The 16989-nt window shown below is 41.0% G+C and overlaps 1 protein-coding gene across 7 annotated transcripts; it reads left to right on the plus strand.

Moving 5' to 3' along the window:
• The first annotated feature begins 231 nt into the window (after positions 1 to 231).
• Positions 232 to 16946, plus strand: LOC135162593 (E3 ubiquitin-protein ligase lubel). Of its 7 annotated transcripts, none has more exons than XM_064121231.1 (21): positions 309 to 344; positions 734 to 874; positions 1217 to 1624; positions 2908 to 3087; positions 3399 to 3629; positions 3980 to 4434; positions 4706 to 5601; positions 6368 to 6636; positions 6896 to 6997; positions 7068 to 7202; positions 7647 to 8018; positions 8360 to 8543; positions 8868 to 10462; positions 10934 to 13525; positions 13977 to 14174; positions 14414 to 14692; positions 14842 to 14931; positions 15060 to 15216; positions 15284 to 15614; positions 16342 to 16510; positions 16804 to 16946. In XM_064121231.1, exons 1-21 carry the CDS (start codon positions 324 to 326, stop codon positions 16831 to 16833), a joined length of 8835 nt encoding a protein of 2944 aa, XP_063977301.1. In that variant the 5' UTR covers positions 309 to 323; the 3' UTR covers positions 16834 to 16946. The 7 variants fall into 7 exon arrangements, with proteins under 7 accessions (XP_063977299.1, XP_063977302.1, XP_063977301.1 ...); XM_064121230.1 differs by having other exon boundaries at positions 8868 to 9050; positions 9132 to 13525; XM_064121229.1 differs by lacking the exon at positions 309 to 344 and adding an exon at positions 232 to 304 and having other exon boundaries at positions 8868 to 13525.
• The last annotated feature ends 43 nt before the right edge of the window (positions 16947 to 16989 follow it).

A 16989-nucleotide genomic window follows, 5' to 3' on the forward strand; every position in this document is an offset into this window, starting at 1 on the left:
GAGTGGGTGTGAATCAACAATACCCCGACAACTTCCGTATAATAAAGCCCCCTTCCTACCGTCCAAACATGATATTATATTTAAAATATACTCTCGCACGTCTCGGCATTAGAAAGCCGAAGAAAAGTGGGCAATGATCCAGAGCTGTTCAGCAAAGATCCAAAAATAGATCAGATTTTCGACGTCCCACTGGCTTCCTCGAGCCTCTTTTCGTCTGCAAGTGCAGTCGATCCCCAGTGGGAGCATCATCACCGTGTTATCATCGTCCAGTTGTTATTTCACTGGATTAAAACCCGGCATGAGCGTGAGTGGACCCATAAATAATGAAAAAATCATCTCGATCGGTAAAATATAAACAGCTGAAAAAAATCTGCAATTACTCGACTTTTAATTTCTCCGCTCGCGATTGAACCTCGATCTTCGATACTTTGATGATTTTTTTGACTCGAAATCGAAGGGGGTGGTTTGTGTTTATTGATGGAGAAATGGGTGCAACCAGGAAATGTATGTGAATTCATAGAAATAAACTGAGTAGCGCACGCTTGGCGATTTATTTTTGGAGATTGAGCAGCCGATGGCTTTTCCTCAGTTTCACAAATAGAATCGACGATCGACGCTCTCACCCTCTCCATCCCCCTCCGTGAATTGTCGAATATTTGTGCTAATAATGATCGAGATGATTTGTTTATCATATTCGCGATTTTTTAATGGGCTTCCGGGGTAATTTGTCGAGGTGTTTGGTGGAGTTGCTGATGGTTCAGTTGTGGGGAAAAATGTCTTGCAGAATCCCGGGCCGGAGAAGTGGCGGCCAATGGCCATTTCTAATCCGTCTACCAGATTGAGGATGGCGAGGACAATGCCCCATTGGGTCATGGTACGTTTTTTACTCCAGTGGAGCCTACGACTCTCTTTATCTAACGCAAAACGGAACTCCGGTGTTGTTATGACTTTTTTCTAGAAAAATCCCAATGATATCGAAAATTGCCGATTGAGCTTTTTGAGGAAAAAAAATAATTTTTTTGGAAATTCTTCCAGTGCCCGTTTTACCCTGAATGTCCATATTGCCCCACCTCCTCCTGTTGCTATTACATTAGTAGAATAACTCAATTGTAGGCGAGACAACGGAAATGTCCCATTTATTTCACGTTATTTTTCTCGATATGGTGAAGGACTCAAATAAAGCTCATTTATACTTTTTAAATCTCCCGCGAACTAGGCACAGGAGCAGCAGAACCCGTCGTCGCACCCTCGCGGTCCCCCAGCCCCACCGAAGGTCCCACCCCCATCGCTGACCGGCGACTGCGGTGATCCGGACTACGAGGTGATCGAATTTCCCCCAGCGAATCGATCGCAGAATAACGCCGGCAATCCCCAGGCAAAAAATCCCCAGAAATGCGCACTCTGCGGTGGCACAAATCTCTTTGCCCGTTGTGACGTCTGCAGGGAGAACTTTTGCGAAGCATGTGATGACATGAATCACAAGCATCCGAAGAGACGCGGCCACACGAGGAGGAGAATTTTCCCTCAGGAGGTACCCTGCAGGGCCAGACCCCCTCTGCCACCCAAGGGGGAACCCCAGCCGCCGCCAGTGCCGCCACCACGACGAAACCGTAGAAATACTCAGGTAGGCTGCGCACTGGCCTGACAACAGCCACCACTTAACACCATTTCAGGAATTTGAAAAACGAATGTCTGCGCTTTTTTGTCAGTTACAATCGTTGAGATGGGTTTTTGAATTTCGGAATAATTGACCGGAGGTTTGGGTGTGATATGAAGGGGCGAAATGTGGGGGAAACTTGGGGAACATTTTTCAGTTTTTCCAGACTTATTTTATTTGCGTTTATTTAAGTCACCGCAAATGAACATTTCAAAAAAATCGAGTTAGAGTATTGCCGGATATTTTTGTAGAGTTTTCAAATTTACTTTGAAAAAAATTCTAATACCGGCACTGGAATTATTCTAAAGAAATGCTGTCCTATTATTCTGAAAACTCCGCCTTGAATTTTAGTCAGGAGAGGGTTGAAAACATGTAATGGATAACTTTGAAACATGGAAAGAGCCTCTTTAGTGCTAGTGTTGAAACTTCAAAGATGGCGGGACTCCATTTCGCATTTTAAATATTTTTAACAATTGTTTCTTCTTTCCAGATTAGACTTAACTGTCTTGATTTAGTTTTTCCAAAATGAACAATTATATAGCGATTTTTTTACCCTCTCCGGCTGAGAGTTTAAGGCGCAAAGTTTTCCCCGCATTTCCAGTAGTTTTCCCCCCTTGAAACCCCTTCATTTTTCGTGAATGTTTCAATGGATAAAAGGTTCACCTCGCCGCTCAGTCTTCGGAGGAATATCTCCGAATCTAAGGAAGATAACTAAATTTTCCTTATGACCTTTTTTGTAGACGAGTTGAAGGGCTACAAAAAAGTCCTGACAAAAATTTTGCTATCAGCCACCGGTTTCGAGATATCCATTGAAAACTGGTCGACAGTTAAAATCTCAAAATTCTCACATGTTACAGGCCCTGATAAAAAAATATTCTAAAAATCCAAAAAATCGACAAAAAATCAAAAATCTTTCCGCGATTTTCACAAAATCACAAACACTTGCAGAACTTCGTACGAAAAATAAATAATAACGTAGATTAAATAATTGAATAATTAAAGAGAAAATGTCACACCGAGGCGTCACAGTCTTCACACATATATTAAAAATATAAAACTCAATGTAATGAACACTTTAAAGTGAAATATTACAGGGAGAATACTCTATCCGACATTAGTTGCTTTACTTCCCACCCCTCCTATCCCAAAAGTGTCCCGTAGAAATAATTTGTGAGGAAGTAGAGAGAATTCGTCATGAGGGAAAATGTCAGTTCTGTGGGGATAATTTAATTTGAGGTTTCGGGCCCTAGGCGAGGGCTACGTTAAATCAGGACACCGGTGTTTTGCTCGGGGTGAAAAGAAACATCAACCATCAGGAGAGACCTTTGCCCTCGGCACCTGATGGCGGTTTCGTCAATCCTCGAGGGGCACAATCACATTCAGCTTTGGACACTGTGGGCTCGGGGATGGATAAAATGTCAACTTTACAGGTGATTTATCTTTGTGATAATAAAATTCTCGAAACAGAAGTTTGTTTTTCCGCTGAGAATATCAAGAATTAATCATTAAGTATTTATTTATTACTAATTAGATTAGATATTTCATGGGTTAAAAAAAATTGGAATCAAAAAATCTTTTCAATTTTTTAAACGATAGTAGTTCAGGTTTCAAAATTTTCAAGATTTGTTCTGAACCACAAAGTTAATCATTTTACAATTAATTATTTTTCAAGACAAAATAACAGATTGAGTTCAATCGAGTAGATGAAAATTCAAATTCTGAGGTCTAAATCATGTTTTAGGAGAGATATCGCAGATATCAGGAGGCAATGAGGGCTCAGGATGCTGGGCGCAGAAGATTAAACACCCCCGAGGGCTCCCGAGACGGCAGTAGCCCCAGACCCCTGAGTTTAGGCTCCTCCCGACCAGGTTTACTCACACCTCCACCCCCTCCGCCCCCCAGGAGCATGATGGGATCCTCCAGCGTGTCGGATCTCTCGGCTCAGCACCTGTGGAACCCGGGGATGCAACAGGTGAGTCATTCTCATTCCAGAATGAAAATCGCGAGACAGAAAGTTTTTTTTTTTAACAGTTGGAGAACAGGATTTGCTAGAATTCTTTAGTGCTAAATGTGCCTCAATTATTGCTGAATAACTCGTGAATAAAAAGAGATACGAAAATTTTTATGAATACCTTTTTTGTAGAGCGATGTGTAATCTAAAAAAAAGTTAATAATCAAAATTTTGCTATGTCCGCTCATTGTGAAGCTATTCATCGATAATTGGCATTGATGCAAGTTCACTTACCCTCGTTCACAAATTCACTAGAATTTTGCAGCCGACCCCCAGCCGAATTAACCGGTAACATAATTAATTATCCCTAGGCCCAATCAATGGCCCACCTGGGTCCACGAGGTGTCCCCATGCTGTGGTACCCCCCAGGAAGCCCTTGGGACTCGAGCTTGAGCGGCTCGACGATGAGCCTCAATCATCCCGCGATGTGGGCCTACCCCATGGGCTACAATCCCCAGGCGATGCTTCCCCCTCAGTATCCGGGGACGTTGTCCCGGTGTCAGAGCCCCGCGAGGAGCTACAAGTCCAGGAGGAGCAGGGCGCCCTCACCCTCGCCCAGCACAAAGTCCAGGAAGTCGATGGCCTCGAGGTCGAGGTCGAGGCCTCCCTCGGATTCACCAAGTGACGCTAGTTCTGAGGAGTCTGATGAGTCTGATTTCGATGACAGATTGTCTCGGTGCTCCAGGAATATGAGAAGGGGAAGTCTCAACAAGGGGAGGGGATACCACGATGATGACAGATCGAGTCTCTCGAGGGGTCGAAGGAGGTGAATCTCCATAGATATATTTTCTATCATTCTGTTCATATTTGACGACAACGAGAGGAAATTGTGGTTTATCACTCTCTATTTAATTTTTTAAATATTTTTATTGAGTGGATTAGTGATTTTGCATGAACTCGTGAATTTTTATTGCTCCTGTGATCCTGATATTTTCACCGGAACCTTCACGTTTCGAACATGTACTCATTATTTACAGTAATCAAAGCAAATGAATTTAGATTTTGCGAAGAATAATGACGATGTTTATTGATTTCAGCCACTGGAGATCAGAAGATCGAATAGCGTTGGCGCCAGCCCGAAACCCGGACTACTCAGACCTGGAGACTCGCTCCTACTCGTCTCGTCAACCGTCCGAGGCCGAGGAAGATCGCAGATCTCGTCGAGGGGGTTCAATCCTCCGTGAGGACGCACGTCGTCGTCCCCAGGCCTCTGAAACCGACGAGGATCGTCGCAGGAGTGTCTCCAGATCCCTTCAAAGGCCCAGCGTCTCCCGACCGAACTCCGAGACCGACGAGGAACGACGAAGGGACTCCCGGCGAAGACGATCCCAGTCCATCAAACGATCGGTCGACGAAGACAAAATTCCCATTAAAAATGCGATAAAATCAAACGGAATGAGAAATCACCGGAGATCTAGTACCGATCAGGATTCGGACTCGAAAATAAATCGTGAAGTTGTGAGGAAAGTTCAAAAATCCGCGAAGGATAGGGAAGAAAAGGCGGAAATGAAAAGTGAAGAAGAAAATTCCTATAAAAATCAGGAAAGCTCGAGGAAAATGCCGGAAAATTTGCTGAAAAGTGCGGAAAATTCGAGTAAAACATCGGAAAATTTACAGAAAAATTCAAAAAAAATTGGAGCCAACTATAAACTAGAGCAAAAAGTCGATAATTCCCTTGACAAAAAAATCACGAAACAGAAATTATTTACTAACTCGTCCCGAGAAAGAGGAACTGTCAATGAAGAATGGGCCTGTGAGCACTGCACATTCATAAACGATCCGAAGGTCAATGTTTGCGTTGTCTGCTGCAAGACACGGAAGTGTGCGTTGCCCCCGAGTCCGAATAACGATTCTCCGAGTCCGGATGGAGAGAAAAAGCGCGGGATCCGGGTATCCAACAGCGAGGAGAGTGATTCCCCAGCTAATATCAAAGGTAGAATGCGAAGGAAAATCAGTTTTTCTTTTGGAACTAAAGTTTTCAAGTAATTTCCGAGGACTTGGAGGTGATTTCACAAAAACTATCTTCGGTTTCTGAGTGGATTTTCATTTTTAATTGGTGGTGGAATTAAAAATTGAAGAGGAAAATTTCCAGAAAAATGAGGAAAAGTCGAGAAAAATTATCAAAAGAATCAGGGAAACTCGCAGGCAAGAGGGAAAAATTGATAATTCCATTGATAAAAAAATTATAAACTAAATTAATGATTAATTCGTCTAAGGAGAGGGCATTTGTCAATGAAAAATGGATCTGGACTTTTATTTTTAATTGAAGGGGAAAGCGCCTTCGTGCGCTAAATCCATTCGCAAATTATTTCAGAAGAATGGAGTGATGGTTTCTATGGTTTTTATGAACGTTTATACAATCTTGTGCATTCTTGTACTCTTGAATGAATAATAAAGGATTTTTAAATGAAGATGTTGAGGTATTCAGTTGAAATTTTTTATTATTCATTCAGAGAAATTTGTAAGGATGAAATTTTCTAGCTTTCGACACTTTGATTTAATAGAATTTGCATTTTCGATATAACTTAGTCTGTTGAGATATTTTTTGCAGAAATTCCTTGCCTCTAATTTTCCAAAATAAAGTCAACAGTTACTCACCGATATGCCAAAGTCGTACACAAATAAGTGTTACATAAATTGAATCATAATTAAGAATCAATTTCTCTCAATTCATTTACAATTTTTCTAATTTATTCTAGAGGAAGGAAATTCTAATGATAGAGTTGAAGAAGTTGAAGACGAAGACAAGGAGAAAATATGTGAGGAGACGACGCTGAAATGCACGTCAACGTCGACGTCCCCAATCAGAGATTTAGGAACAGAACCACCAGAACTGATAAAACAGAATTCCTCGTCTGCGTCTTCTGCTCCTCGGACCCCCGTCCCTTCACCTGCGCCACCCTCTGGAGCTCAGGGGATCTCCATCGAAAGGGGAACCTCCCCCCCACCTCAAAGTATTGCCACACAGGTGAAAAATAGAATATTAATCAGGAAAAAAATTATTTTGCAATTTTTTGTCTCGTTTCAAGAAAATTTGTAGTATTTGAAAATACGATTTTTTATAAATATTCCACATAATCAATTTCATAAAAAATATAGATCGAGAATATAATATCGTTACATAATATAATATTGCCTGCATTATCATTTTTAAAGACATTAATTGGAAGTAATTGAAAAACATTCTAGAAATAAATATTTACTGGAAATTATTTTAAAATTTTTAGACCTACGAAGCTCCCCAGGACGTCAAAGCAGCCATCCAGAGGAAATCGAAACCGACTCCAGAGCCTCGTCCACTATTTTGCGATGAGGACAGTGATCTAGAGGTACGAAAAAGCCCCGAAAGCCCACAAATCCAAATCTAAAACTGAGAAGGCGACTGAGACTCTGTTCTAGGATTCGCTGATGTACACCAACAGCCCAGACTTGTACCCACGTGTCCTCCCGCCCCACTACATCGTCCAGCCGACGTCGGCCCACCGATCTAGGCGAAATTCCATCGATTCTTCTCATCATTATTATCGATCTAGGGTAAATCAACGATTTTCCCCGGAGATTTCGTGATTGTTTATCATTTTTTTCGCTTTTTATGGTTTATTTTTGGATTTGTTTATTCATTGTGGAGCCTCGGTGTGATGATTAGATGTAGATATAATTAGAATTAGTGAAATAAACAACTGCAACCGGAAATTGTACTGGAATTTTCGATTTTCTAGTTATCTTGGAAAATCGGCAATTCATCTCTTGCTAATTTTATTTTGTAAAAAAAATGTTATGAAATAATTGATTAATTCTCTCCAACTCAATTGATTTTTAGACATTAATTTTGCAATGATAGATCAGACTTTGAAATTTTTCAATTTTTAATGGTTGTCTATTATTTAAAAATCATTAAAAATTGAAGAATATTATTTTTCTCTTTTTTCATACCCAAACTGATTGAGCAATTCATTGATATCAAAAATTTATTTGAAGGAGCCAAGTCAGTCCAGATATCGCGAAGAGTCTCCTCATCAGCCGCCATCACCAGGTCTATCGACTCTGACTCGTCAGGGTCTGGAGATTGTGGAGATGTTGCGAAAGGCTGAGAAGCAAGGCTTCTCAGCAGACGATGTCCAAGTAGCCTTGGCCCAGGGTGCAGCAAATCCAGTGGAGTGGCTGACCCAACAGTGGCCACACCTCGTGGAGACAGTGCAGGTCCTGGTGTCCACGAGGGGCAGGGAAATGCCAGATGATCGAAATGACATTGGAATATTGTCTCCAGATGAGGCCAGGGAGGCCCTGAGGAGTTGCAAGGGTGATGTCTGGACTGCTGTGACGAAGGCCATTCAGATGAGACAGCAAAAGGTGGGTTTTCTGAAGCCCCTTCGAGATCGTACCAGGCTTATTGTTCAGTAATATTTCGACAGATTCAAAGTAAACAGGTGGATTACTACTACGGCACATCAATTTGCATATTGCATTTTATTTTTGAAATAAAATTATCTAGTCGTCATTCATTATTTAATGTCTTTCAATATCACCAAGGAATCATAGGAAACTATAGGGAAATTATAAAATCATTAAGCTTTCCGATTGATGAGGGTGAAAGAAGAAGAAAGAGGACCATCAATGGATGAATGCACTTGTGAATGACCCTAATTTTTATCAATAAATTGGAAATCAAATTGTTCCTTATTATTTTCCAGTGCGCAGGGATAATGTCAAAAGGTAATTTTCCACTCGTGGAGGTGGTGAAATCCCTGAACAGTCGTGGAGGTAACGAAGACCTTGCACTCCTGGAGCTCCAGAAAAACCAATTGAAACCATTTTTAATGCGCATTTGGGGACCACCTGTTGGGGTTGACAACGACGAGGCTGCTCCCCGCGTGGGTAAATAATTCATATAATAAATACCTCGAGCTGAATGAAAAATAAAATAGACGAACCAAAATTGAAATTGATTTCTAACTCAATTAGTCAACCGCTTAAATTTATATTAAATATCTCTAGTAGTTTAATAACTCGTAATTAGTATAACTGGATTCGTATTGATTGGTCCTTTCCAATAGACATCAATTATTGATTAATTTCATTTAATTGATAGAAATGGATGAGTGTCCTTTAGAGAAAGCAGTTGCTGTTTCCTGTTTATTTTATTCTTTCTCTAATTAATTGATAAATAACGATAATCATGATTTTATATTTTTAATGCAGAAGTAGCCAGTGCGATCGATTCGTTGGAAGTCGACGAAAAATCGATGGCAGCCGGATTGGGAGTGGAATCAAAGAAACAGGTAATGTCAGAAAAACTCACTGATTTCCCAGAGTTGCAGGAAGAAGTGCTGAATAATCTCACCGAAAACGCTTCAAAAATAGCGAGAAATCCCCCTCTAGAAGGTAATAATGCAATCGATTTATCCAGCAGTTGTGAAGGTCCACGAGACGAAGTAAGTCCAAAAAATAATGAAACAAAAACAGTGAAGACAGAGCAGAAGCAGGAGATCCCATTCGATGGATTGGTCCTCCCTGAGAGCCCCAAGTCCCCGATAAAAGATGAATCCCTTCAGCCTGCAGCCAACAAATCGCTCAACCCCGAGGATAAACCCACTGAAATCGCACGGAATATCGAAGTTAATCAGTCCAACGAAGTCAATCGATTGATGGGAATTGATCAAGACGATGGATTGCATACGTCAGAAGCAGTGGAACAATTTCTCTCGGCGATGAAATCACTTCCTGAGCAATTTCTGGGGCCCCTGACAGCTGCGTTGCAAGGACTCTCTAATAAATCACAGAATGAGACGGAAAATTCTGACATTGGAGCATCAACTCCTGTTTACGAAAATGTCGAACATTCACAGGGGATTCTGGAGACTTCGTCAGGGGTCTCTGGATCTGAGGCAGCACCAGGGAGTCTAGTTGTTGATCCATCGCCTGGAGCCATTGGAGAGGATTCTGATATCATTAAAATCCCTCCGGATATATCAGATCTGCCCGTAGGTGCTGAGGAAATGGGACAAGGATCTGGGAAATTAACAGAAATAGTGAAAAATGACGAATCATATTTTGATCGTAATCTGATTGCTGGACAACCTGGAGGAAAATCGAAGGAAGAAGCAGAAAGGGACCAATTAGTTGGAGAAAAAGTAATTGTTATCAATGGGATGAATGGGAGTGATAGAAAATTGGAAGATATTGGAGCAGAACCATTGGAAAATACACAATCGAAAATTCAAGGGGACAATAAATTAGGAACTGTGAAAAATGGAGAGTCTGGAGAAACGCTGGTGGAAAAACAACTTGTAGGTGATAGGAAGGAGGAGAAATTAGCAGAGGGAGAGTTTGGGAAAGACTTGAAAGTTGTGGATGAAAAAATTGAAGTTGAATTCCCGAAAATATCGTCGAATTCACTTGGATCTCCCGGAGGATCTGGTGAAAGTTTTCAATCGGTCATCCAAGTCCAGAAAGAGGATCAAAATATTGGGAAACATGGGGAAACTCCTCGTGAATCTCCACAGATAGGGGCATCTCCTAGAGAAATTCGTGGGAAAATTGATGAGACTTCAAAATCGGCGATCGAATTCCAAAAAAATGGAAATTCTGGGCCAAAAAATGCAAATTCTGGGCAAAAAAATGGAAATTCTGGACAAAAAAATGGAGAAACTTTGAAATCAATCCTTAAAGTCCAAAATAATGAAGAAAAAATGGTTAAAAAAAATGCAACGACTGAAGAACCTCCAAATGCAATAACCAAAGTCCAAAAAACTCGTCAAATTATCACCGAAAAAATGGAATCACCATTGGAAGGGGTACGTACACAGTGTGAAGTTCCTCCCGTGCCTGAATCACTTCACGAGCCATTGCCATCATCGCCAAGCATGAGCACTCTGAAATTATTAAAATCTAGATTCTCAAGCATGATGTCAAGATTTCCATTGTCGAAGTCCATGATAATGGGAGTAAGTGAGAAGCCAGATTCCCTCGCTACTAATAAAAATTCGAAAGACGCGAGCAAAGAAGACAAAATTTTTAACGCTTTTACTGATGCTCCAGGCTCTGTGTTATCGGCTACTGTTAATGGCACAGATGACGGGACTTTTTTGGTGATAAGTCCACCGGAGGACTTTGGCGACGACACAAAACCTCGCGACTTTCGCGTTTTGGGGAGGAAAGAACATGATGAACCTGAGAATTTAAGCTTTGAGAGTGATTTTACGGGTGCAGGGCAGGTCAAGGTCATGCGAAGTACTATTTACATTCAGCCTTTGTGTTTTTCTAAGGGAAGACAACATCGGGAAGACGATGTTATAGGAAACAGGAGTGTTTCTGATGTTGAGGAAGAAATAAAAGATCGAGGAAGAAATGAAAAAATGGGGGAAATTGCGCGCGAGATGGAAAAGGACGAGGCGAAAGTGGAGGGTGACGTGAAGACTGCTGAAGAGAGCGAATTGCCTGAGGAGTTCTTCGATAGTCTGGAAGAGTTCGTGACCCAGGAAGTAGTTCAGGAAGTTTTAAAAAATGTTGACGTCGAAGGAGATGGGAATTACTGGGGAGAGAATTCTGGTGAGGGAATGGCACCGGAGACTTTTGAGCTGATGATCAGAGAGCCTCCTGCGATAACTGTAAACGACGCGGCGCCGATACTGGGGTCGCCGGTGGTCCAAGGGTCCCTGAGGATGAACTTGGTGCGATCGGGAGAGGGACAGCAATTGGTGGCACGTGATTCTGGTGTAAATGACGGTGATCCTGCGGCGGTTCCTGTGGAGGAATTTTTGCAGGGAAAATCGAGAAATATTGGAGACAAAGAGGACGTTCAGAGAGGCGGTAAGAACTTGAATACGAAGAGAACGATGAAGAGGATGAAGTCCCCGGTGAAGCGGGGGTACGCCAGGAGAATTCCTGGGGTGAGGTCCGCCAGAAAATCGTTTTCTCCGCCGAAAAAGAATTTCGGGATTTGGATGAAGCGATCATCCAGGGGCGGAGAATCGATCGCAAGGACTTCCAGACCGATGGCTCCTGAGAACAATAGAGTGGAGACAAAAAATATTGGTAATGGGATTGTGGGAGGGGAGATAAGATCGACGAAAACTTCTGCGGAAAATGAAAAAAATTCTGTAGACATTTGTGAGGGGAGGATTTCGGTACAAAAATCTGGCGAAAAAGGAAAAGTCGCAGAGGAAGATTCAGTGGAAGAAGAAGATCATCCAGAAGGAGATAAAATTACATTACAAACAGCAATGGAACATAAAAAGAATTTCGAAAATAGAAATTTACAAAAACCTCTGGTGAAAATGTTGAATGAAAGAGAAGAATCTTGCGAAAATACAAGTTTATCAAAAAAATCCGTTGAAACAGAAAAAGTTCCTCCAATTCGTGCTGAAGAAATAATTGTGGAAAGAGAAGAAAATGGGTTCGCGCAAGAATGTGACAATAAAGAAATTCCCGAAAAGATAACTTCAAAAACCTCAACTGAAGAAGAAAATACTTCAGGTAAAATTCCCATCCAAAAGGAGAAAAATCCACAAGAGGAAAAATCGCGATTTAAAATGAAAATGAAACCAACAAATCATTTAGAAAAAAAATTAGATATCGGTTTTGCACAAAAAAACCCTGTCAAAGAAGAAAAAATTCAACAAGAAAAGAAGCCGCTATTGAAAATGAAAATGGAATCAAGAAATACATCTGACAAAAAAATAGAAATTGACTTAAAGTCTAAGTGTGAGACTGACTCGTTGCAAACATCAGTTCACATAAATACCCTGCTCGTAAATGACCCTAAAGTGAAGCCGGAGGATAAAGGACTAAGCCTCCTCGACAGGCTTCGAAAATCTCCGTCGAAAATTCCGGTTTACCAGAAGAAACCTCAAACGATTTCGGTAACGAGTCAAAAAATCATCGAAGTGAGTTCCTCGAAGCCGGCGAGGGCGGAGATAACGCCTCCTGTTCGTGCTATTCCAGTATTATCCCCCATAACTGCTGCAGTAAATGTAGCTCAAGCCCTGGAAAGCCCTCCAAATCCTTCGCCTGCAACGGGTGTTTCGGCTCTCCAAGAGGAAGAAACTGCAGGAAAACTAAATCCAGAGAAGCAGGAAAATACTTCAAAAGAGGAAATGAAAACGAAAGCAACCGAGGAACCGGGAAAAACGCTTGACAAATCGGTAGGAAAAGCAGAAGAATCGCAGCATTCCGAGCCAATTGTCTCTTCAGATTCCGAAGAGGAAACGGAAGAAGAAGAAGAAGAAGAAGAAGAAATCGCAGGAGATGAAGTTTCTGAAGAGGAGGTTGAGCTCGAAGGAAGTTCAGACGAGGAGGTGATCGAAATTGTGGAGGAGGAAATAACTTACTCCAGCAATTCCTCCTCCTCGGGCTCTCAGAAGATCCCAACAGTCCTCGAGAGGCGTTCGTCCTCAACGGAGGAGCTGACAGGAGCTGAGCTGATGCTGCAAATGACTCTAGACCGAATAAAAGCGGAGCTATCCAACTCGGAATTCGACGAGGATGAGGACGAAGGGATGATGATGAATTCCAGTGATGACGATGAAATCTCGGATATCCCCGACTACAGTCCCTCGAGGAATTCGATGATTGGTAAATCCCCGGAGCCACCGCCACCTCTGTCTCAGACTCCAGGAGAAAACGACGATCAAGAGATTATCGTCAACATTAAACTAGACCCCAAAGCCACGATAACATCAGCTGTAGAACCAGAGGTGGTGGCAGAGCACACGGTGATCCCCAGAAAGCGTTTCTCAATTGTTGCGAGTTATGTGCAACAATTCGAAGGGGAAACACCAAAACGCGAGAGACGAAACTCGAGGGATGTCTCGGGGGACGTTCAGAAACGTGAGAGGTCGACGGTTAGTGAGAGGGAGGTCAGTACAATAAGAGAAAAAATTATTTTTGCCAAATATTCATTTGTCTGGGAGAAATATTTATTTTTGCAAAATATTATTTCTTCGATCCCGCCATTGCCCGGGGCCAGGGGGGGGGGGTAATTAGGTTGAAATTATGACAATCTAGTAATCTTGGGGATAATGATGTTGTACATGACCTTGAATGAATTGCGTTGACCCTCGAACCGTCGCGTCTTGACACGAGTGCCGTCATTTTTATTATTTTCTTAATATACACTAAACCATTATAATTGTGAATTACAAACTAGCTATTCAGCAGTTATTAATATATCATATTCGCATAAAACATGGTTTTAGGTTTTTACATTCGCAGCATATTTTTTTATTCATTTTTTAATGGAGTGAAGTTATTGAATATTATCGTTTGATAAAAATCGTGAGGTCTTCTGACGATTTCTCGATTCTTCAGAGAACAGCGAGACGCTTGTTGGCAGAAGGTAAAGTCTCCAGCTATGACGAGGCAGAAATTGCTGCTAGTCTAATCACCTTAAAGTTCGGAGACGATGAGGCTGTTCATGCAGCCAAAGAGTGCGGGAGTGTGGAGTCAGCTATTGCTTTTCTTCAACAAGAATGCGAATTGTGCACTGGAAGATTCGCCGTCAATCAGGTAGGCAGAAAAAATTGCACAAAATTGATAATTTAATTGATTGATTGATTGGTTTATAAAAATTTTCTAAATCTTGAAAAACAGTCTACACAATTTCCTTGAATTTCGATTAAAATATTCTGTAAGAAAGTGAACGGAGTTTGGTTTTTCTTTGCACTTAAATTTGGCAATAAAAAAAATTATGTCGCATTTAATTAAATCGTTAAGGGGTTATCACAAACTTGTTTACGGTCTTTCAGATGATCTCGATGCTGAAGTGCATCCACAGGTGCTGCAACGACTGTGCGAAAAATTACTTTACGATCCAAATAAGCGATAGGAACATCATGGACGCTGTCTGTCCATTCTGCAAAGAGCCCGACCTGAAAGACGCGAATGAGGATGAAATTCTCGAGTACTTCAGTATTCTCGATATTCAACTGAAAAGCCTTCTCGATGCCCCCATTCACGAGCTCTTTCAGAGGAAATTGAGGGACAGAACGCTGATGCAGGATCCGAATTTCAAGTGGTGTGCACAGGTAACATAATACGATCTCCATCTATTTCATTATGCACTTCAATCCATTATTTACAGTCCATAAAAAATATGAATGCATTGTTTAGAGGGGAAAAAAATTCTGAATAGGTACATACTTGTTCTTTAACTGAGAAAAATTTGTTGTTTCAGTGCTCGAGTGGATTCTACGCAAATCCAAATCAAAAGCGGCTTATCTGCCCTGACTGTAGATCTGTGACCTGTGCATTCTGCAGAAGACCCGTGAGAATTGTCATAAATAAATTTGCAATAAAATTAATTCTATAATTTTTTATGGCGAGAACTCGTCCGATTCAATTCACTTTTATCAATGAAATCTGGCTCATGACAAAAATCTTCGTATGTCCCAGTGGGAGAAGCAACACGAGGGAATAACCTGCGACCAGTTCTCCGCCTGGAAAGACGAGAACGATCCGGACAATCAGGCAGCTGGTCTGGCCCAACATCTGGCTGACAATGGAATCGACTGCCCCAAGTGTAAATTCCGATATTCACTGTCTCGTGGAGGTGAGCCATTGAAACTCAAATACCATAATTTCCCTGACGATTAATTACTAATGTGCAATTTACCAAGGCTGCATGCACTTCACCTGCAACCAATGCAAGTACGAGTTTTGCTGCGGCTGCGGTAAGGCCTTCATGATGGGTGCGAAGTGTTCCACCAGTCCTTACTGCTCAAAGCTAGGCCTCCACGCCCATCACCCCCGCAATTGTCTCTTCTACCTGCGCGATAAAGAGCCCGCACAACTGCAGGAGCTCCTGAGGGAGAACAATATTGAATTTGACACGGACAATCCCAGCAACGATCAGAAGTGCAAGGTTCAGCTGCAGAAGGAGACGCCGACAGGTGTTGTCGATGCTGTTTGCAATTCTGATGTTGTGGAAAATCACGCGGGACTCTGCAGGTAATTAAATCAACGAGTTGACTGATGATTAAGATTTTTTTATTAATTGTTGAATAATTATTTTTGTGTGATAATAATCGAATTCAATTTTTATTTTGCAATTGTAAGTTTCTGATATTTATGGTAAAAAAAATTAAAAAATAAATTCATTAGTGTTTATTAGTCATTTATTTTTTAAATGTATTTTTTGGATTTTTCATCCTATTAAAAAACAAAGACAGGAATTAGATTAAAGTTGTTTTGGTTATTATCGAAGGATATTTAACAATTTTCCGGAGAGATAGATTTTTTTTCATTTTTTCACTTTTTTCTCGATACCATTTCTGTCTGTTGAAAATTGAATAATCACGACTAATTAATACACAATTAACATAGTTCATGCGTAATAATTTCGAGACCGCGTTTTTCCCAAAATAATTTAATAAAATTGGAATAATTGACCTCTGCAACGAACTCTTCGTGACTAAATATCTAAAAAAATTGTAAATAAATCAATTGTGTTCAGGATTCACTACGTTGAATATCTCGTGCACAAAATACGTGTCTCAAAACTGGAACCACTGTCCCTACTGTCAATTGATGACCTTGAAACGTGTGTTAAACGTGCAGGTATCAGTTTACCACCAAATTGGTACAGACGAAATCCCGATGACTATAGAAAAGACTTGCTGAAGGTAAATCAATGATTGTTGAGTTATTATTAAAATACCGGTGCTTTTCCCCGCAGGCAGCACTACGTTGAGTACCTGGCCGGCCTTGTGCTCAAGGCCAAATTGGATCCTGTGGAGATATTTGATTTGAACGAGGCCAAACAAGAGTTGCGCCGACGGGGAAAAGTGCCGCCTGCTAAAGCACAGGAAATGTCTGAGATGGATTACCTCAAAGTTTGCATTCAGGTGAACTGAATTGCTTTGTTAACTAGCTAGAGAGAGAGAGAGAGAGAGAGGGTTCCAGAGAGCTCGGATGATGATGATGATAAAATGAATAAAGTGAAGAAATCTGTCTTTCACACACCTCAAAAACGCCTGAAGAAAGTGAAAATTAGAATTTTATCTTAAATTTTGGAAGAAAATGTTCAAATCTTATGAAAAAAAGTTTAAATCTCTGCGAACTCTTGCGTTAAAAGGTGTGTAAAATTCAGACATTTGTTGTAGCTCCGTATTATTGAGATTTTCTTTTTTTTCTTCAGGTGGTGCAAGAGGAGATTCCACTGGAGTGAAAATTCCAAACGCGAATGCTTCGGGATTATTTATATCCTCATTTTACCTATTCGATCGTTTATAACACAAATGTTTATATTAGAGAATAAAGAATGTGAAAAAAGTTGTAAAATATTACTAATAATTTCAGAATATTTCCTCAGGATTGCGATTTC

This window comes from Diachasmimorpha longicaudata, chromosome 5, assembly GCF_034640455.1.
Source record: "Diachasmimorpha longicaudata isolate KC_UGA_2023 chromosome 5, iyDiaLong2, whole genome shotgun sequence".
Lineage (NCBI taxonomy): Eukaryota > Metazoa > Arthropoda > Insecta > Hymenoptera > Braconidae > Diachasmimorpha > Diachasmimorpha longicaudata.